At 35.4% G+C, this 17,229-nt stretch overlaps 1 protein-coding gene across 6 annotated transcripts; it reads left to right on the top strand.

The window, feature by feature from the left end:
* Positions 1-5,241: 5,241 nt before the first annotated feature.
* On the top strand, positions 5,242-15,910 carry LOC133708927 (villin-4). 6 transcript variants are annotated; one of them, XM_062134512.1, is made up of 24 exons: positions 5,242-5,387; positions 6,047-6,109; positions 7,085-7,207; positions 7,460-7,559; positions 7,775-7,843; positions 7,959-8,195; positions 8,480-8,657; positions 8,747-8,879; positions 9,236-9,398; positions 9,517-9,664; positions 9,781-9,881; positions 10,148-10,303; positions 11,064-11,132; positions 11,231-11,299; positions 11,434-11,571; positions 11,736-11,864; positions 12,150-12,297; positions 12,432-12,442; positions 13,062-13,202; positions 13,514-13,639; positions 13,718-13,783; positions 14,501-14,819; positions 14,914-15,113; positions 15,194-15,910. In XM_062134512.1, the coding sequence occupies exons 3-24, from the start codon at positions 7,152-7,154 to the stop codon at positions 15,305-15,307; spliced, it is 2,871 nt and encodes a 956-aa protein (XP_061990496.1). In that variant the 5' UTR covers positions 5,242-5,387; positions 6,047-6,109; positions 7,085-7,151; the 3' UTR covers positions 15,308-15,910. The 6 variants fall into 6 exon arrangements, 5 of the variants coding, with proteins under 5 accessions (XP_061990496.1, XP_061990498.1, XP_061990495.1 ...); XM_062134514.1 differs by having other exon boundaries at positions 7,068-7,207; XR_009846117.1 differs by lacking the exon at positions 5,242-5,387 and having other exon boundaries at positions 5,777-6,109; positions 15,194-15,384; positions 15,477-15,910.
* The last annotated feature ends 1,319 nt before the right edge of the window (positions 15,911-17,229 follow it).

Below are 17,229 nucleotides of genomic sequence, written 5' to 3'. Positions count from 1 at the left end.
GATTCACTTAATCTATCGGCATTCATGGCAGAAGGTTCTCCATGCCATTTTCATTGCTTATATCTAACATCAATACCACTAAAGTATATATGATCCTTGATCACTCTACTAGAAAATTCATCGTTGTTACAACACTTCAAATAAGGACAACATATTTTTGATTTGTCACTTGCATTTACCAAAGCGAACTTAAGAAATCTTGAAGTCCTATCTCAAACTTCAATGATCTTCTATTGGCGAGCATCCATGATTTACCCATCTTATATACACACACACACACACACATAAAACAATTAGGAACTATATTATCACCCAGGATCAGAAAGCTTGAACTATATATGTACATAGCCTTATCTAACTAGTTCACCATATATAGATTAATAGATATACACAAAAACATATAAGCAACATTAATAAATCAACATACACTTGGTTAATTTAACAGCCTAATGTGGCTACTCCATGACAAACATAAATATAACAGAAAATTTCAATAGCTCATGAGCTTAACTCCATGAAAAACATTCAATTTTATAATACAATGGAACATGGTAAACCATAACAAAAAATTTCAATAATTCACATGCTTCCAGAAAAAAAAAATTCACAAAAATTATAGAAAAACTAACTCTATGATGATTATTAGTGCTTACCTCAATTTGCTTAAGTCACAGCTAAGCCAATCACCTATTTCCAATGCTTGCCTAATGAGCCTAATTCCAAACTTTCACTACATAGGACCAACAACAGCAAAAAAAAGAAAAAAAAAGGTGTTAAATTCATTTAAAACAAACCATTATCATCTTATTTCACTGTACAAACAAAGATTTAATTAATGGTTATAAACTCAATAATAAATTTTAAACGCCCAAATCAATTTGAAGACACCCATATATTTTTAATTAGCAAATTTCAAACATCCAAATCGAATGGAAGAGCAAACCATCCCCAAATCCATAAACCCAGTTGCAAATACAGTACTTCCTCTGTGATTGTTGCATCAAATGAACAACACCAGGGGCTTCCCATAGACGTTTGTTTTGTAAGTAGAGTAAATTATCAGGACATTGCCAAAGCGCATATAAACAATGAGAGAATGTGTACCCATTCACAATAAGTTTGCTAACCTATTTTCCTCATCCACATTGAACCTAGAGAAGAACTTTGGGTCCTATGCTTTTCTAGCATTCATAATCACTCTCAAACACAATGCTTCGTCGTTTCTTGTCCAGCTTATTGTAGAGATCTTTCACTGTGAGTCCTACATTTACATATCCACCTACCTAATCTACCATGTATATGTAAGCATGACATATCCTGATTCACACTTGACGTATGAACTTGACACAAGCGACATCTGCTTCCTTCACTTCTCAATGTGATCGCAGAAATGGGGACTCCTTTGTAGATGTGAGTGAGTGTGTGTTCTTTTACGAATGCTTTTACAACTTAAGCTCATACTTTTTTTAATAGTTCATTCGGAATCTGGCCTTGCAATGCTCCAGAGTGATTCTTTTTGGACTATGGATTTTATCCTTCATTCGAAACCACTTCTTTGCTCTCACCTATTCCTTTGAGCATAAAAACTGCCTCCTTATGAAGCGATCACCTTGGTCAAGTCTCAAAACTATCCAGTCTATAGGCAAAGCCCAGTGCAAGCAAGTAATTTGAATAAAATATCTCTGCTTCATCAATAGATTTGAATTTTATATCCATAAAATGGTCGGTGATCAGATCTTTGTAGTTTATATCATCATCGACATGACCATAAGCTATACCGCCATCGCAATTGTGCCTTCTCCTTCTTTATCTGATGAATTTATATTTTTGCAGTCCGAACTTTACTCTACAAAACTTGGTGGTTCATTGACTTGCCTTTCATGCACTTCTTCGGATGACTCACTTGAAACCATCACCATTCATCTTTTTGAGATTGAGAGAAGGAGATGATTGAGAGTATGAAAGTGGAAGAAATATAGGACAGTGAGATTGCAATGATATGAAGATGAGAGTAAAAAGCTGACCTTACCGAAAAGATTGCAAAGATATGGAAGCGGATAGTAAGAAATTGAAGAGGTGGAATAAGGATTGTGACCTAATATGCTTAGTTCGGATTTGAAAGAAGTGGAATAAGGATTGTGGCGGTTCTAATGAAAGAGGAGAAGATTTGAAATATGACCGTGACGTGAGTCTGTTATAGTCTTGACGGTACTCTACCTACACAACAGGTAGCTAGTCTCGTCGTGTATTACATTCCTAAGTTTCTTTACAACCATTAGAACCCCTTGTACAAATGCACGGTTCAGATTGTCTTTCACATTTTAGTATGTTGATACAATAATGCATGGCAAAACTTTCCATAAACTAAATTTCTTTCAGATATTACAAAATAGTTTACAAACAGAATAATATTGTTATGTCCAATCTTCTATACCATATTGAAGAGAACTTATTTTGTCAACTAAAGTAGGTGTGAAAGCAAACATTATACCCTTCCATCATAGGTTATTTGAAAATAAACTTTAATAAATGAGGGATATTACGGTCATTAACTAATTAAAACAAAATAAATAGAAGTGTATGACATAGAGTATTTGGGAAGTGTATACAAATACTTGAATTAAAATTTCGTGAATGAATATATAAACACAAGTTTTACTAAAATGTGTGTGTGTGTGTGTTGCCCCCATTCAATAGCAGTTAGTACTTTTATCAAAAGTGATTTTATTAGCAACACAAAAAAAAATGTAAAGTATTTTTTGTAGAAGCAAAAAGTTGCGTCCAATTTGTACTTACTTTTTTTTTTTTTTTTTTTTAGGTAAAAGAGGTCAGCCTTTATTGAGAATTTGGAAAATTACATATGATAACGTTCAGCTGCAATAGCAGCTAATAAGAAGGAAGGAGGAGAAAAATAAAAACATTCATGTACTAGAGAACTAGCATGCGCAGCCATTAGGTGTGCAACCTTGTTGGCATCTCTTCTAGTGTGAGTAATCTGCAAATTGGGATTTGAAGCCAATATGGAGTTCAGATCCTCATACTTACTTATTTTAAAAAGCACATCATATTTTCTTTGAAAGCTATTGAATTGAGTGCTTCAATTCATTCAGGAAGAGCATTTTAAACTTTTTTATTTGAGATTTCTTCTGAAAGGCTTAAACATATTTATCAAATTTAGAAAAAACACTTTTGCACGAGGAAGCACTTGTTTAGTACTTCTAAAACTCACCCAAGACACATTTTAATTTTTACAATTTTTATAATTTTTTATATGGGTTTTTGTCCATTTACCCCATTTCTAGGGATTTTTTTTCACACTTACCCCATTATGTTTTTTTAATTCCCCCTTACCCAAAACACTCTAAGATGGTCTTCCCTAATACCCCATTAAGTTTTTTTTTAAAGATGATTTTATCCTCACCCCTTTGTTACATAGAGAGAGAGAGAGAGAGAGAGAGAGAGAGAGAGAGAGAGAGAGAGAGAGAGAGAGAGAGAGAGAGAGAGAGAGAGAGAGAGAGAGAGAGAGAGAGAGAGAGAGAGAGAGAGAGAGAGAGAGAGAGAGAGAGAGGCCATAAGAGACTTCGCGGGAGTCCGGTCACCGACTGCCGGAATCCAGTAACCGGTCGATGGATTCCAGCCAAGTTTTGCCGGATTCCCATCACTGGCCGCCGGAATCCGGACTTCTTTGAAAACCTCACTGGAGGTCCCATAGGTTGCTGGAAAGGTTTATTGCCCCCAAATAGACATGTATTGCCTTTCAATAGAGGGCCAATAAACATCTATTGCCCCCCAATAGACATCTATTATCCCCAATAGAACTTTCGGTCGTCGAAATGAAAACTAATCTCCCTAAATTTAGACAAATAAACTTTGATTAAAGAAAAAAAAACGAGGAGATTACATCAATTCAAAACGTCTATTGCCCCCCAATAGAATTTCAGTCTTCGGAATGAGAACTAATCTCCCAAAATTTAGACAAATAAAACTTTGATTAAGGAAAAAAAACGAGGAGATTACATCAATTCAAAACATCTATTGCCCCCTAATAAAAACATTTTTTTTCTTTCATTTTAGGCCTTCTGCCCATATTTTACCTAAAAAAAAAAAATGATTTGGGCACCCAAAAAATGCTCCACCCACGTTAAGAGCTAGACCGCCACCCTCATCTTCTCCTCCGCCACAACCTCGAGCTTCTCCTTTCGTTTTGGATCTCGGCGACTTTGCAGGGTGGAGAGAGAGGGAGAAGAGAGAGAGAGAGAGATCACGTCGTTGAGGTCGCGGAGGCAGTGCTCGCCGAGGCCTTCGTTTTGGATTTCGGCGACTTTGCAGGGTGCACAGAGAGAGAGAGAGAGAGAGATCACGTCGTTGAGGTCGCCGACGGTGAGGCTGGTGAGAGTGGGAGTGAGATAAGCCAGAGTTCAAACTGGTGTGGTGACTGGAGCAGAGGAGGTCGGTAATGGCGACTAGAGCTGGGAAGCCAGAGCTTGAGCTCCGATGCCGGATAGAAGCTCACAGCAGTTTGAGCGTGATGGAGAGAGAAAGGGACAATGACATTCTGTAATTTGTTAATTGTGTGCAGGATAGAAAGATAAATTCTAGGCTAAATGGGTGAGTCTTCCCTTTTTATATATTTATACTTAACTGTTTTACCAATTCAAAAACACTTCTAGCGGAATCAATTCCAAACATGCCCAAAATCAAATGCTGAAAAAGAAAAAAGCTTTCATCAAAACAAGTCATAATCAAGATCGCCATACTTCATCTTATTAGACTTCACTCATGCAATAAATTTACTGTCTAACAATAAATCTTGTATGGATGTATTTTTTTTTTGGTTACATGTATGGATTTAATTTTTTTGTATCTACGATCTAATAGATAAATGAGATAAAAGAAGATATGAAAAAGAAAGACCTCATAGGGTGATGAATAAGGAGAGCAGAAAATAAGAGGCTGTCCCTAACATGAAGCCCCACCTTATAGGCATTACGGGCAAAGCATGAATGATGGCCGGTGACCGACCTTTTCTCTTTCTCTCTCTCCATTTTTTTCCAATCCAATCCTCACAAAGCGGAAGTCAGCTCTCTCCATCACCAATAACCATCAAGTCTTTCTCGGACCACCCTTAACATTCTTTCTCCCCTTTTTTATCTTTTTCATAAAAACAATTTTCATTTTTTCCCATAATTTTTGATTTTTTCCATAACAAAATAAACAAAAAGAAAAACAAACATCTCAATCAAACCCAGAAAAGGATTGATCAAAACTAAGATACTTTTGTCACACACCATACAAACAAAAAACACACAGCACATGGTAATAGAAGAAGAAGAAGCAGCAAATCCTACCTGTTTTATTATTATAGCCTGAGTTCTTCATATTCAAAGGTACTTGCTTTTCATTTCCTTTTATCTCAGTCAATTCTTTCTTATTAATTACCATGTATTCTGCTGTTCTTACATTTACATCTGCCATCAAACAAACATTCAATCCCAATTGGTAGATTTTAATTCCCATCAGATATAAATGCCACCAACCATTAACCAATGATCAAGTGCCTGACTTTTGCAGTAAAGCTTTCACCTTTCTCCTTTTTACTCCAGCTGATTTTCACCCAAAGTGTCACCTTTCCCTCCAAACAAGTTTAACTTGGAGAAAACAAACCAACAAAAAAAAAAGAAAGGAAAAAAAAAAGAAAGGCAAAAGCACAATAATTAAATATAATAATGTTGAATAATTATGTAATTGAATAAGAGGAATTTACAGTTCATCTGTGCTTGTGGGGAGAGAGTGTGTTCTCTTTTGTTGCCGTTAGTGATAAGCACGCCTGGCAACTCATCATTCCCTCCAACCTTCCCTCCCTCCCTCTCTCTCTCTCTCTCTAACCCCATTTCTTCTTCTTCTTCTCCTATTCTTCTTTCTCAATAGCCCCCACTTTTACTCTGTTTTCTTTTCAGCTTTATCCCCACATTCACTTTATCTATATTTTTTTTTTCCTGAGAAAAAATGCATTGAATTATTCATCTCTGTAATTCCTCTGCGTTAGATTGGATCTGGGTTCTGCTCATTTTGGACTCTGATTGCGATTTTCTGCGCCATCGACTACCAGGTTTGCTAAAGATTCAAACTTTCCTTACTGGGTTTCTTCCAATTTTTTTTTTTTGTTAATTTTTCAGTCATTGGGTTTGTGAGTTTGAGGTTTCATTTTGCTGAATTCAATGCGATGAACCCATTTTTTACAGGCTTGTTAGTGATCGGTAGCTGTAAAGTTTTGGTCTTTGTGTGTTTTGCTCTGTTCTTGATGATGTGGGTTTGATCGGATTGGTGTGTTCACTGATCTAAGAGACGTGGCCGTGTTTTGTTGCTTGATTTCAGCTGAGCATTTGATGTTTGCTTTTGTTTGACTATGATTTTTTTTTCTTCCATGAATTTTAGTGCTTGAATTTATAATTGTGTGGTCCCGAATTTCGAAACTTGGAACTCGTGATTTATGTGCCATGGTTATTAGAATTTTGGGTTTCTGAGGTTATTTAAACTTTAATTGTTGTTAACTCGTGAACCATTTGATTATTAGGACTGATGTGCTTGTGTGATACTCCATGTGCGCTCCACATGTGTTAAATTGTTAGCTGGGAATTACATCTTTGACTCTCTCTGCTTGCCACTACTCATCTGTGTTTGCCATTTCTGAAATGGTTTCCTGAGTTCCGGGCATGGTTTTGTGTTTTAATTATCTTTCCTACTGCCATTGTCCTGTTTAGTGCTTCATCAATGGCCAAGTGTATCTGTGGTAAATGCATTGTCCTGTGAATCAGTGGCCTTTGTTTCAACTTTTGAAATAAAAATACTGAATTTTCTCGACATTATGTAATGCATGTTGAGCAAAAGGTCTAAAGCTTAAGAGGTAGCTCTATTAGTGAGTTGCATAGGGTTTATGAGGTTCGATTGTTATGGTGAAGTAAGCTTCATATCGTATATTTCATGCAAGAAACATAAAATGGGACTTTTTTGCTCTTCTGTGAGGTTCTAATTGACTCTATGTTATGGTTATAACACTCACATTGTAGTTTGCACATTGTTTCAGGCTCATTTGACTCCAAACATCTAGCCAAAATTGTGGATAACTCAATAGATAAAGCTGCAGAAACAAAATGGCTGTTTCCATGAGAGATTTGGATCCAGCTTTCCACGGAGCTGGACAAAAGGCGTATCCTTTATCTTATGAAATGTTCAGAACCGTTGCAGTTCTTACCATTGTAGTTTGGATTTCTTTCTGATCAATGCATTTTGCAGTTTATTAGGGTAACTGAACATAAATACAGCAACTATTACCATAGTGCTGCTGCTGATGTCCATTTTGCTTCCATTTCTGTTCTTTTTCATTTGGATTTATATGGACTTTAGTTTTAATCTTCTTCTTAGGAATGTTTGTGTTATGTTTCACCTTGACAATGAATAGCGGACTCGAAATATGGCGCATTGAAAACTTTCGTCCTGTTATTGTCCCACAATCCTCTCATGGAAAGTTTTTTATGGGGGACTCTTATGTGATCTTGAAAGTAAGCAAATATATCTGATCTAACTCATTTCTGCTGCTTGGCTTGCTTTTGTTGTGATACGCATCACACAACAGCAAGGTTATGTATGGAATATAAGTCAATGTCAATGTTTTTCTTTGTTCTTTTGAATAATATTTCTCATATATTTTGCTTGTATTTAAGCAGTTGGTATTTTGAAATTTCATTAATTTGAATCGCTTACCTTTTCTACCCAGACAACAGCCTCAAAAAGTGGTGCCTTGCGACATGATATCCATTATTGGCTTGGTAAAGATACTTCTCAGGTAAACTGTACTGTTTTCCTTGTTCAAGTTATCCTCTGATTTTTAGTTTCTGGGATATTGCTATCAAAAAGAAATTCCTCGCATATCTTTCTGATTTAGTAATCATTTGAAACAGGATGAAGCAGGCACTGCAGCCATTAAGACAGTTGAATTAGATGCAGCTCTTGGAGGACGTGCTGTTCAGTATCGTGAAGTACAGGGTCATGAAACTGCTAAATTTCTATCTTATTTCAAACCGTGTATCATACCTCAAGAAGGTGGAATTGCTTCTGGGTTTAAACATGCTGAGGCTGAAGAACATACAACGCGGTTGTTTGTTTGCAAAGGAAAACATGTCGTCCATGTCAAAGAGGCAAGCTTATGTCAATAAATTCTCTGCTCAGGATGGATAAATCTCATTGATCTGTATAATATATGAATGATTATGCAAATGTTCATATATTATACACATCTGTGTGTATAATATTACGTACATATTCAGATATTGTATATGTATGTGTGTGTATTTTTGTATATAACACATGTAGATACAATTATGTGCATAATATGTGTGCAAGTATGCATATGCCATAAAGCAGGCATACACCATTTAGTTTTCTTTTCCTTTGAAGTAAGTTTGTTTTGTTTCCATTACAGGTTTCTTTTGCTCGATCTTCACTCAACCACGACGACATTTTTGTTCTGGATACCAAGTCTAAAATTTTTCAGTTTAATGGTTCCAACTCATCCATTCAAGAAAGGGCAAAGGCTTTAGAAGTTGTCCAGTACATTAAAGACATGTATCACGACGGGAAATGTGACATAGCTTCCATTGGTAAGTCAAATGAGTTGGTGGGAAGTTAGATGATGATCATCGACTTTCATTTTTCTCTCTCTGAGTCAGTCTACTTGGCTTTCATTTAGAGGATGGAAAGTTGATGGCTGATGCTGATACTGGAGAATTCTGGGCTTTATTTGGTGGTTTTGCTCCACTTCCGAAGAAAACAGCGAATGATGAGGACAAAATTTTTGATTCTCATAGTACTAAGCTACTTCGGTAATTTTCCATCTCAACTTATCCTTTTTAATTAGGTATATTCTCAAAATAACCTCATCCCTGCCCTGATAAGTAATTTCCTTTTTCATTTGAAGTCCCTTATCATTCTTTTTAAAAAGATCAGTATGTCACTTCAGAGTATTTACAAATGTACATATGTTTGTATGCCTCTGTTATTTTGTTCCAACTTTTTGATCCATTACAAGGAATCTGTTCTTTTTTTTTTTTTGGTTTGCCCAAAGGAATTGAGATAATGTAATGAGTACTTCAGTTAATTTAGTGAAGTTGGAAGAACCAGTTGAATTTTAAAATCCAATTATATTGTAGTACTAACAGAATGATATTTGCCTTTTAAGCGTTGAGAAAGAGAAGGCAGAACCAGTTGAGGCTGATTCTTTGACAAGGGAATTACTAGAAACAAATAAGTGCTATCTTCTAGATTGTGGGCTGGAGTTGTTTGTTTGGATGGGGAGAAACACATCGCTTGATGAAAGGAGGAGTGCAAGTGGAGCTGCAGAAGTACAAATCCTTGCCGTTTTCTACTTTGTTATTTTTTATTTTATTTTATCCAATATTTGTATTGCATAATGATTTGAATTCTCAAGAGACCTCATATTACCTTGATCTCATTATATAGGAGTTGCTACGTGGTCCTGATCGGTCTAAATCCCATATGATTCGTGTTATTGAGGGATTCGAGACGGTAATGTTCAAGTCCAAATTCGATTCATGGCCTCAAACAGTTGAAGTAGCTGTGTCAGAGGATGGTAGGGGCAAGGTTGCAGGTCAGTCAGTGGATTGTTTTACTTCTGATTTTTTTTTTCAATGATATATTGCTAATTTGCTATGAAACATCAAAAACAAAAGCAAAATCTTATTTCTGTTTTGGTTGTTTTTATAGCACTTCTAAAGCGTCAAGGGGTTAATGTGAAGGGTCTGTTGAAAGCTGATCCTGTAAAAGAAGAACCTCAACCATACATCGATTGCACAGGAAATCTGCTGGTACTGTATATCTATTTCTATGATAATCTGATGATTGACTTGTTTACTTAGGAGCCTGAATTGACCAATAGTTGACTTTTTAATTATATAATCCCCTTTGTAACCTTTCTTACTTAGCATAGTAAGTACTTGTTATTCAATTTAAACTCTTTCTGGAAAGATTTCACTCGAACTAATACACATTTTTGTGCTAGAATTATGAATATAACCTCAAGACAACTCGCTGGTTATATTTGCTAATGAAAGGTTGGTCTTTCTTTTGGCAGGTTTGGCGAGTGAATGGCCAGGAAAAGATTCTTCTTCCTGCTTCTGATCAGTCAAAAATTTATAGTGGAGATTGCTATATCTTCCAGTACTCATATCCAGGAGAAGATAAAGAAGAACACCTTATAGGAACATGGTTTGGAAAGCAGAGTATTGAGGTAATAATTTGCCAAGAATGTTATCTTTTTGGCATCATGATCATATTATTGTGTTTTTCTTTCTCTCAATTAGTACCTTTAGCATTATGGACATTTGAAGTAGGAAACAGTTTTAATAAGTTTTAAAAAAATAATCGTAGATATGCATAAATACAGTATGTATAGCGGAGTCCCTCATACAACTCAAAAGAGGCTGACCAAAAAAGTAAAATCCAAGTTTTTAAAGCTGTGTAAGTGCATAGCTTTCTTTGGTATACTATATTCAACTCACAGATCCAACAAAAACTATAATTTAACTACAAAAGTATATCTACAGGAATCCTTTATTGCTGTTAAGCTCTGTCCTGAGTGAAAGGATATTAACCCCGGAACTGTTTGTTTAGTAATTATATTTATTCATCTCCTTGTTTACCTTCTTGCAAATGGTGGAAATTAAGAATTTCTGAAACAAAGATCATAGTTTTTCATGCTGAATCAGAGTACTTCAAATCTTAGCATGCTGGCAATGTGATTGTCTACGGTCATGGGCTTATAATGTAATTGTAAATTATTTAAATCATTATGATGCACAGCTTGCTTATAGCTTTATAGGACATCAACTCAACAAAATAACAACTTTTTAGAAAGTTCACCTTCTCTTTTTTTCAAGATGCATTTGTGTGTACAAGAGTTAGAAAGATGTATGTTTATTTATGCAAATGCACTCTAGATTGCATGTCTGGTTGACGGGTTACTAAATATGAATTACAACTGAAAATAGGAAGAAAGAGCATCAGCTATTTCACTTGCAAGCAAGATGGTTGAGTCATTGAAGTTTCTGCCAGCCCAGGTAGTTCTTGAACTGTTAATGCTGTTGCTTTTGTGTAGTAATAATCGTCCTTATTTCTTTTCTCACTTACTGATGGTATTTTTTGTACTAATTTTTAGGCACGTATCTATGAAGGAAATGAACCAATTCAGTTCTATTCAATCTTCCAAAGCTTAATTGTTCTGAAGGTTTGTGAGTTATATCATACTGTCTAGGATAATATTGAAAGATCATTAAAGAAATTAATTTTCATATTCAACATTTATACACATTTTCCTCTTTTTAATTAACCTCTAGAGCGGATCTATGTGAAATCTCTCAGGGTGGTCTAAGTGATGGGTATAAAAAGTATGTTGCGGAGAAGGAAGTTCCAGATGAGACATATCAAGAAGATGGTGTTGCTTTATTTCGTGTCCAGGGATCTGGACCTGATAATATGCAAGCAATTCAAGTTGAAGCAGTAAGTCTTCTATTTTTTATTTTCCTGGTCTAGTTGGCATATGATACCTGTAGACTACAGTGCGTGTGTGTCTGAGTGTGTGCATAACTGCAAATACCTGTCCTGTATATAAAGTTATTCATCCCTATTTATTCTGATCTAATTCCTTTATCCCCTTCCACTAGGTTGCATCATCTTTGAATTCCTCGTACTGTCATATATTACACAGTGGCTCAACTGTCTTTACATGGTCTGGAAGCCTTGCAACCACAGATGATCAGGAACTTGTTGAGAGGCAGCTGGATCTAATAAAGGTGTGACAAGTTCAATGTTTTCTCTTAGTTAATAAAACAAGCTATAGATTGCCGCCTTTTATGGTAGTTATTTGCTTGTACATATCTGTAATGGGAAAAAGGCTAGTAAGATTTTCATTATGCATCATTGTGCGCTCCTGCATTTCCACAAATGTACATATGTCGTAGTGGAGGGTACTTTCAGTTCTTTTGTTCATTTTCTCTGTATGAAGATGTCCTTATTAACTTTTCACAATGCAATCTCCTTATTAATCTGCATAATTTGTCATTGCCAATTGTCTACAGCCAAATCTTCAGTCGAAACCACAAAAGGAAAATACCGAATCTGAACAGTTTTGGGATTTGCTAGGAGGAAAGGCCGAGTATCCCAGCCAAAAAATTGTAAGAGATGCAGAAAGTGATCCTCGCCTATTTTCTTGCATCTTCTCAAATGGTATGAAATTTTCTGGGTGGTGAAGTTTTCATATCTTCTAATTTTATTTATTCAATCTAGTTTACACCATGAGGTGTTTTAACTTTTCTTCTTTCTGTTGTTTTGATATGACAACATTGCACGTCGATCTTCAGAGAATTTAAAGGTACATTATTTGTTCTATCATTTCTAATCCTTGATATGAATGTCAGGCTTTGAAAAAAGAAATTATTTTTCAGTTTTGTACTTTAAAAAATAATAATGCAGGCAGGCATTATGTGAAGTCTTTTTCTACTATTGTTTCTTGTGTTGGATTATCTTGTGTCATGCCCCATAAACATTATGATTTATGATTCTTCTACAAAAAGCAGTTTTTCTAACACCTGAGAACATGAAAGTATGTGCACCTATTTTGGACACTAATTTGGATTCTTCAGATTATTTAGTGTCATTTACTTATAAAAGCCATCATCTTCCTTTTTCCTTTTCAACTTGATGCTTCATACTAGCATTCCTTCAAAGTTGGCAAACTTCATATGTTAGGTATTCCAATCTTTGAAAAATATACATACATGTTGGTTAGTCCTAATATCTTTCTTTCTGAGACTTGACGTGTATGTTATCTTTGTCTATGTCTACATATGGTAGTTGACTGCTGTATCCATGTCTGCATGTCCATTCAGCTTAAAAGTTACATGGGATATTGAGGCTTTCTTGCATTAACCTATGCGATCATACTTCAGATGTATTTTTGCATGCAGTTTTAATGGAAGTTATTGGTGCAGGTAGTGGAGATATACAATTTCACCCAGGATGATTTGATGACTGAAGATATGTTCATCTTGGATTGTCACACTGATATCTTTGTTTGGGTTGGCCAAGAAGTCAACTCCAAGGATAAAATGCATGCTTTAACTATTGGGGAGGTATGAGTATTGAACTATAAGCAATGTCTGTACTTTGGTTCATTGGCTAGTATTTTAGTACCAAAACATTATATGGCTTTCATTTTAATGTGCACCACTTGGAAATAGTAAATTTTTTTAGTTATGTATATATTTTTCCTTTATCTGCTTGCAAGATTTGTTTACTCTTTTATAATTATCTCTTTCTTAGCAATTTTTCAACTTTCTACAGAAACTTAATCTGACCTCAGTTTGTAATATTGGTTCTGAACTGGTCCTATCTCTTACTTTTCCTAATATCACTGTTTCTTGGCAAATTTTTGTTCTGACAGAAATTTCTTGAGCGTGATTTTCTTATGGAAAACTTATCTCGTCAAGCTCCAATATATATTGTCATGGAAGGAAGTGAGCCACCTTTCTTCACACGCTTCTTCACTTGGGACTCGGCAAAATCTAAGGTGAGCGACTATCATATTGTTGACGCAACATGAGATCTTTCCGAAATTCTGATTGGTCTTTTTTTATTTTTGGCTCAGATGCATGGAAATTCATTCCAACGAAAACTTACTATAGTGAAACATGGGCGTGCTCCAACTGTTGATGTAAGCATTCTTTTTGTCAATTTTGATTGCATAATATCCTGATCATAAGTACATACTCTTACCTGAAATTACTTGATTTTATAATGTTGCTGATATTGGTTCAAATTTTGATAACTCAATGACAGTCCAGTTTAAAATTTTGTGAAGATACCTACATGTGTCCCAAAAAGTCTATGTGCCCATAATTGTCCCAAAACACTCTTAACATATAATATATCCATAATTTCTTTGTGAGATCTTTATACGGAAAATGATGTGAATATCTATGGGTTTCTGGTTCTTTGCACATTCCTAAAGTTTGTAGTAGATTTTGTTTTCCTAGAGCTCCAAGGACTTGTGATCGTTCCACATACACACCTCATTGTTGTATATTTTTGGGAGAATATTGTCTATCTATCTAGGGGTTTATGTTTTATGCTCTTTTCTAGAGTCCAAAATTTTGGCTCGAACATCTAGTTTTATCTGAAATTGTCTGTGAACTAAACACTAGATGAGATGTGGTATTGTTCTGGATCCAGTATATGATTTAGGAGCAGTTTAAGTAAGTCCATGTCTGTATTGATTTTTTGTATCTTTAATTGTTCTGTACCCACTCTCTCTGTATTGAATGCAAGTCTGAAACTATTTTGTTCGACTCTGCCCTTGCAATTCTTGCATCTTATTGCAAGATTGGTGATTAGCATTTAATCTCTGATTAAATATTTAATGCCTGATTAGAAACCCAAACGAAGAACACCTGTATCTTATGGTGGGAGGTCTAGTGTGCCAGAAAAATCACAGCGTTCCAGAAGCATGTCTTTCAGTCCTGACCGAGTGCGTGTGAGGGGCAGGTCTCCAGCTTTCAATGCACTGGCTGCTACATTTGAGAGTGCTAATGCGAGGAACCTTTCAACTCCACCCCCAATGGTCAGAAAATCCCAACTGTATCCAAAATCTGTAACCCCAGATTCATCAAAATTGGCTTCAAAGTCATCAGCTATAGCAGCACTCACTGCTAGCTTTGAAATAACAAATAATATACCAAGATCACCTAAAGGTAAATGGGTTAAGCTCCTTGAAGTTAATTTAGAAATTCTTGCATTCAGTTGTTTAAGGATGCGTAGTTTGAAGCACATTTTTAATGGATGAAGTGAGTGCAGGGGCTCCGAAACCAAAACCAGAGACAAATAGCAAGGACACTTTTATGAGCAGCAAAATGGAATCCCTCACGATAGAGGAAGATGTGAAAGAGGGTGAAGCAGAAGATGAAGGTGTTCCCATTTACCCATATGAACGCCTTAAAACAACGTCAGCGGAACCTGTTGCAGAAATTGATGTGACGAAGCGAGAGGTAATAAATTGAAATTTATTGTAATGATTGTAACATTTTAAGTTTGTATCTTGAATTCCGTCCTTATATGGCACAAGCAGATTTACTTGTCATCAGAGGAGTTCAGGGAGCATCTTGGGATGGCAAAGGATGCTTTTTATAAGTTGCCCAAGTGGAAACAGAACAAGCTTAAAATGGCCGTTCAACTGTTTTGAATCTTCTCATGCTCCGCATTTTCTTCAGCTTCCTGCAGTTTATGTTGCATGTATTGGAATGCTTGCCCACCAAAACTGTACAGCTCTTGTGAAAATATCAATTTGATTATCTTACACTAGCAACGGGGGAAGCATTCTAATTACAGTGCTTTACTTATTCTTCCTGCAGTGGCGGTACACTCAATTTCTGAGGAGTGAAAGGGACAGCATCAGTGCATTTTTAGCTGCTTCTGCTCCCAAGAAGCTTATTTTCATGATTGGACAGAAACACATTTTTTTCTCGTCAGTTTTCCCCCTTTTTTTGGCCTTGTTGAGCTGGTTTGAATGTCTAGGTTTGCATTTTTCCGTAAGTTAGCTGCTTGGTATTATTCTTTGGTCACAGGTTTGTTGTGAGCTTGCAGTTTTGCCTTTCCTTCTCATTTTTTATTCACAAAATTGATTTTTGTTTTTTTTTTTTGAGGGTTCAAAATCTGATTTGAGTAGAACAATTAGGGGGCTTGCAAATGCAATTAGGTTGTATTGATACTTTGAGGAATGGAAGTGTGTACAGCAGTGTAAAAACCAATTGGCTCCTATTTTGACAATAAAGTGTGACTTTTCTCCCTTCCTTTTTTTCCGACCTCAGTATCCATATTGGTAGCAAGCTTTGGATTGCATGATAAGCACCATTTGCACAGTTTTGAATGATTAGACTTTCAAACATGTTATAAATGTATAATTAACCATTTCTCTAATGATGACCAATCAACCATTATACATTGTGGTATGCGAGCCATTTTATCATTCTTGTGATAAATGGATCATTCTTGTGGTATCATTACCAGATGAATGCTTCTGTGACTCGTTTGTGGAAACAAAAGAAAAAGGGTGTGGCTATTCAGCTATTGCCACCCTACCAAACTCTTTTTACACCCTATATTTGAATTCTGACCTAGTATTTCCACTTTTCTCCTTGAATTAAATGAAATAATAAATCCAATAATAAATTACAAAAATTGAAAAGATGGAAAGATGAAAACAAGTTTATCCATACAAAAAATTACAACTCAGCAACCATATCGTACCTCCGAGAAATACTTAGATAGGGCAAACGTACCTGTCACGTGGTACGCCCAGCCAATTATACTTCTCTATTTTTTAATTGTATTCGGAAACTACTCATGTTTAATTAAAATGAAATACCCACAGCACCCCCTTGCATAACCACTGATTAGCTGTGCGTACTGCCACGTGGCACGCCTGCCCTACCTAAGAATCTCTCACGCTGAATCCCTTTCTCATCGTCTTCCTCTTGCAATTCTCGGTACCCATGGTAAGCAATACAAATTTAATAAGAACAAGGTCTAATTACTAACTGATTAATATGGAGATGTGTATGTCCAATAGTATTGATTTGAATGAGTAATCAAGAATATTTTTTGATCCAATTATTGTAATTCGAATGTTGCAAGAAGGTAAAAAAAGGGGTGCGGCTATTGCCACCCTACCATTTTCTCTGTTTATCCTACTTGCTTATTACACCCTACGTTTTGATTTCAATATGAAATTTATTTATCTAATCCATTTCTTTTTCCAGAAATATTCGTATATAACATATCCAATAAAAAAAGATTTTTTTTTTGTAATGAAAATCTCTAAAATTAATTTATACCAATAAAAAAAGTAAAATATATCAAAGTTTCTAACAAATTCGTAATCTGATTTACTTCCATTTTTCTAATTTTTTTTTTTTTTTAGTTTCAATGTTTGTCTAGTTCAATCCATGTTAAAATATTCGTAAGCTAACAACTGTGAGCAATGAAAAGGGATTTTTTTTTTCGTGTTTTAATCTTTTACTTACGATGTTTGCAAAAGATATTGCATAGATTTTGATAAAATTAACACTAATATTTTAGTTAATTGAATAACGAATTTACAATGAG

The sequence above is a fragment of the Rosa rugosa genome, chromosome 5 (genome assembly GCF_958449725.1).
Source record: "Rosa rugosa chromosome 5, drRosRugo1.1, whole genome shotgun sequence".
NCBI classification, from domain to species: Eukaryota; Viridiplantae; Streptophyta; class Magnoliopsida; order Rosales; family Rosaceae; genus Rosa; species Rosa rugosa.
This window is presented reverse-complemented; position numbering and strand designations above follow the sequence as displayed.

Bases quoted from the DNA above. Each gene is read 5' to 3' on its own strand.
- LOC133708927 (XM_062134512.1), top strand. From the start codon at position 7,152: ATGGCTGTTTCCATGAGAGATTTGGATCCAGCTTTCCACGGAGCTGGA. The intron at 7,844-7,958 runs GTAAACTGTACT...CATTTGAAACAG, and splicing joins TTGGTAAAGATACTTCTCAG to GATGAAGCAGGCACTGCAGC. The intron at 15,114-15,193 runs GTAATAAATTGA...TGGCACAAGCAG, and splicing joins TTGATGTGACGAAGCGAGAG to ATTTACTTGTCATCAGAGGA.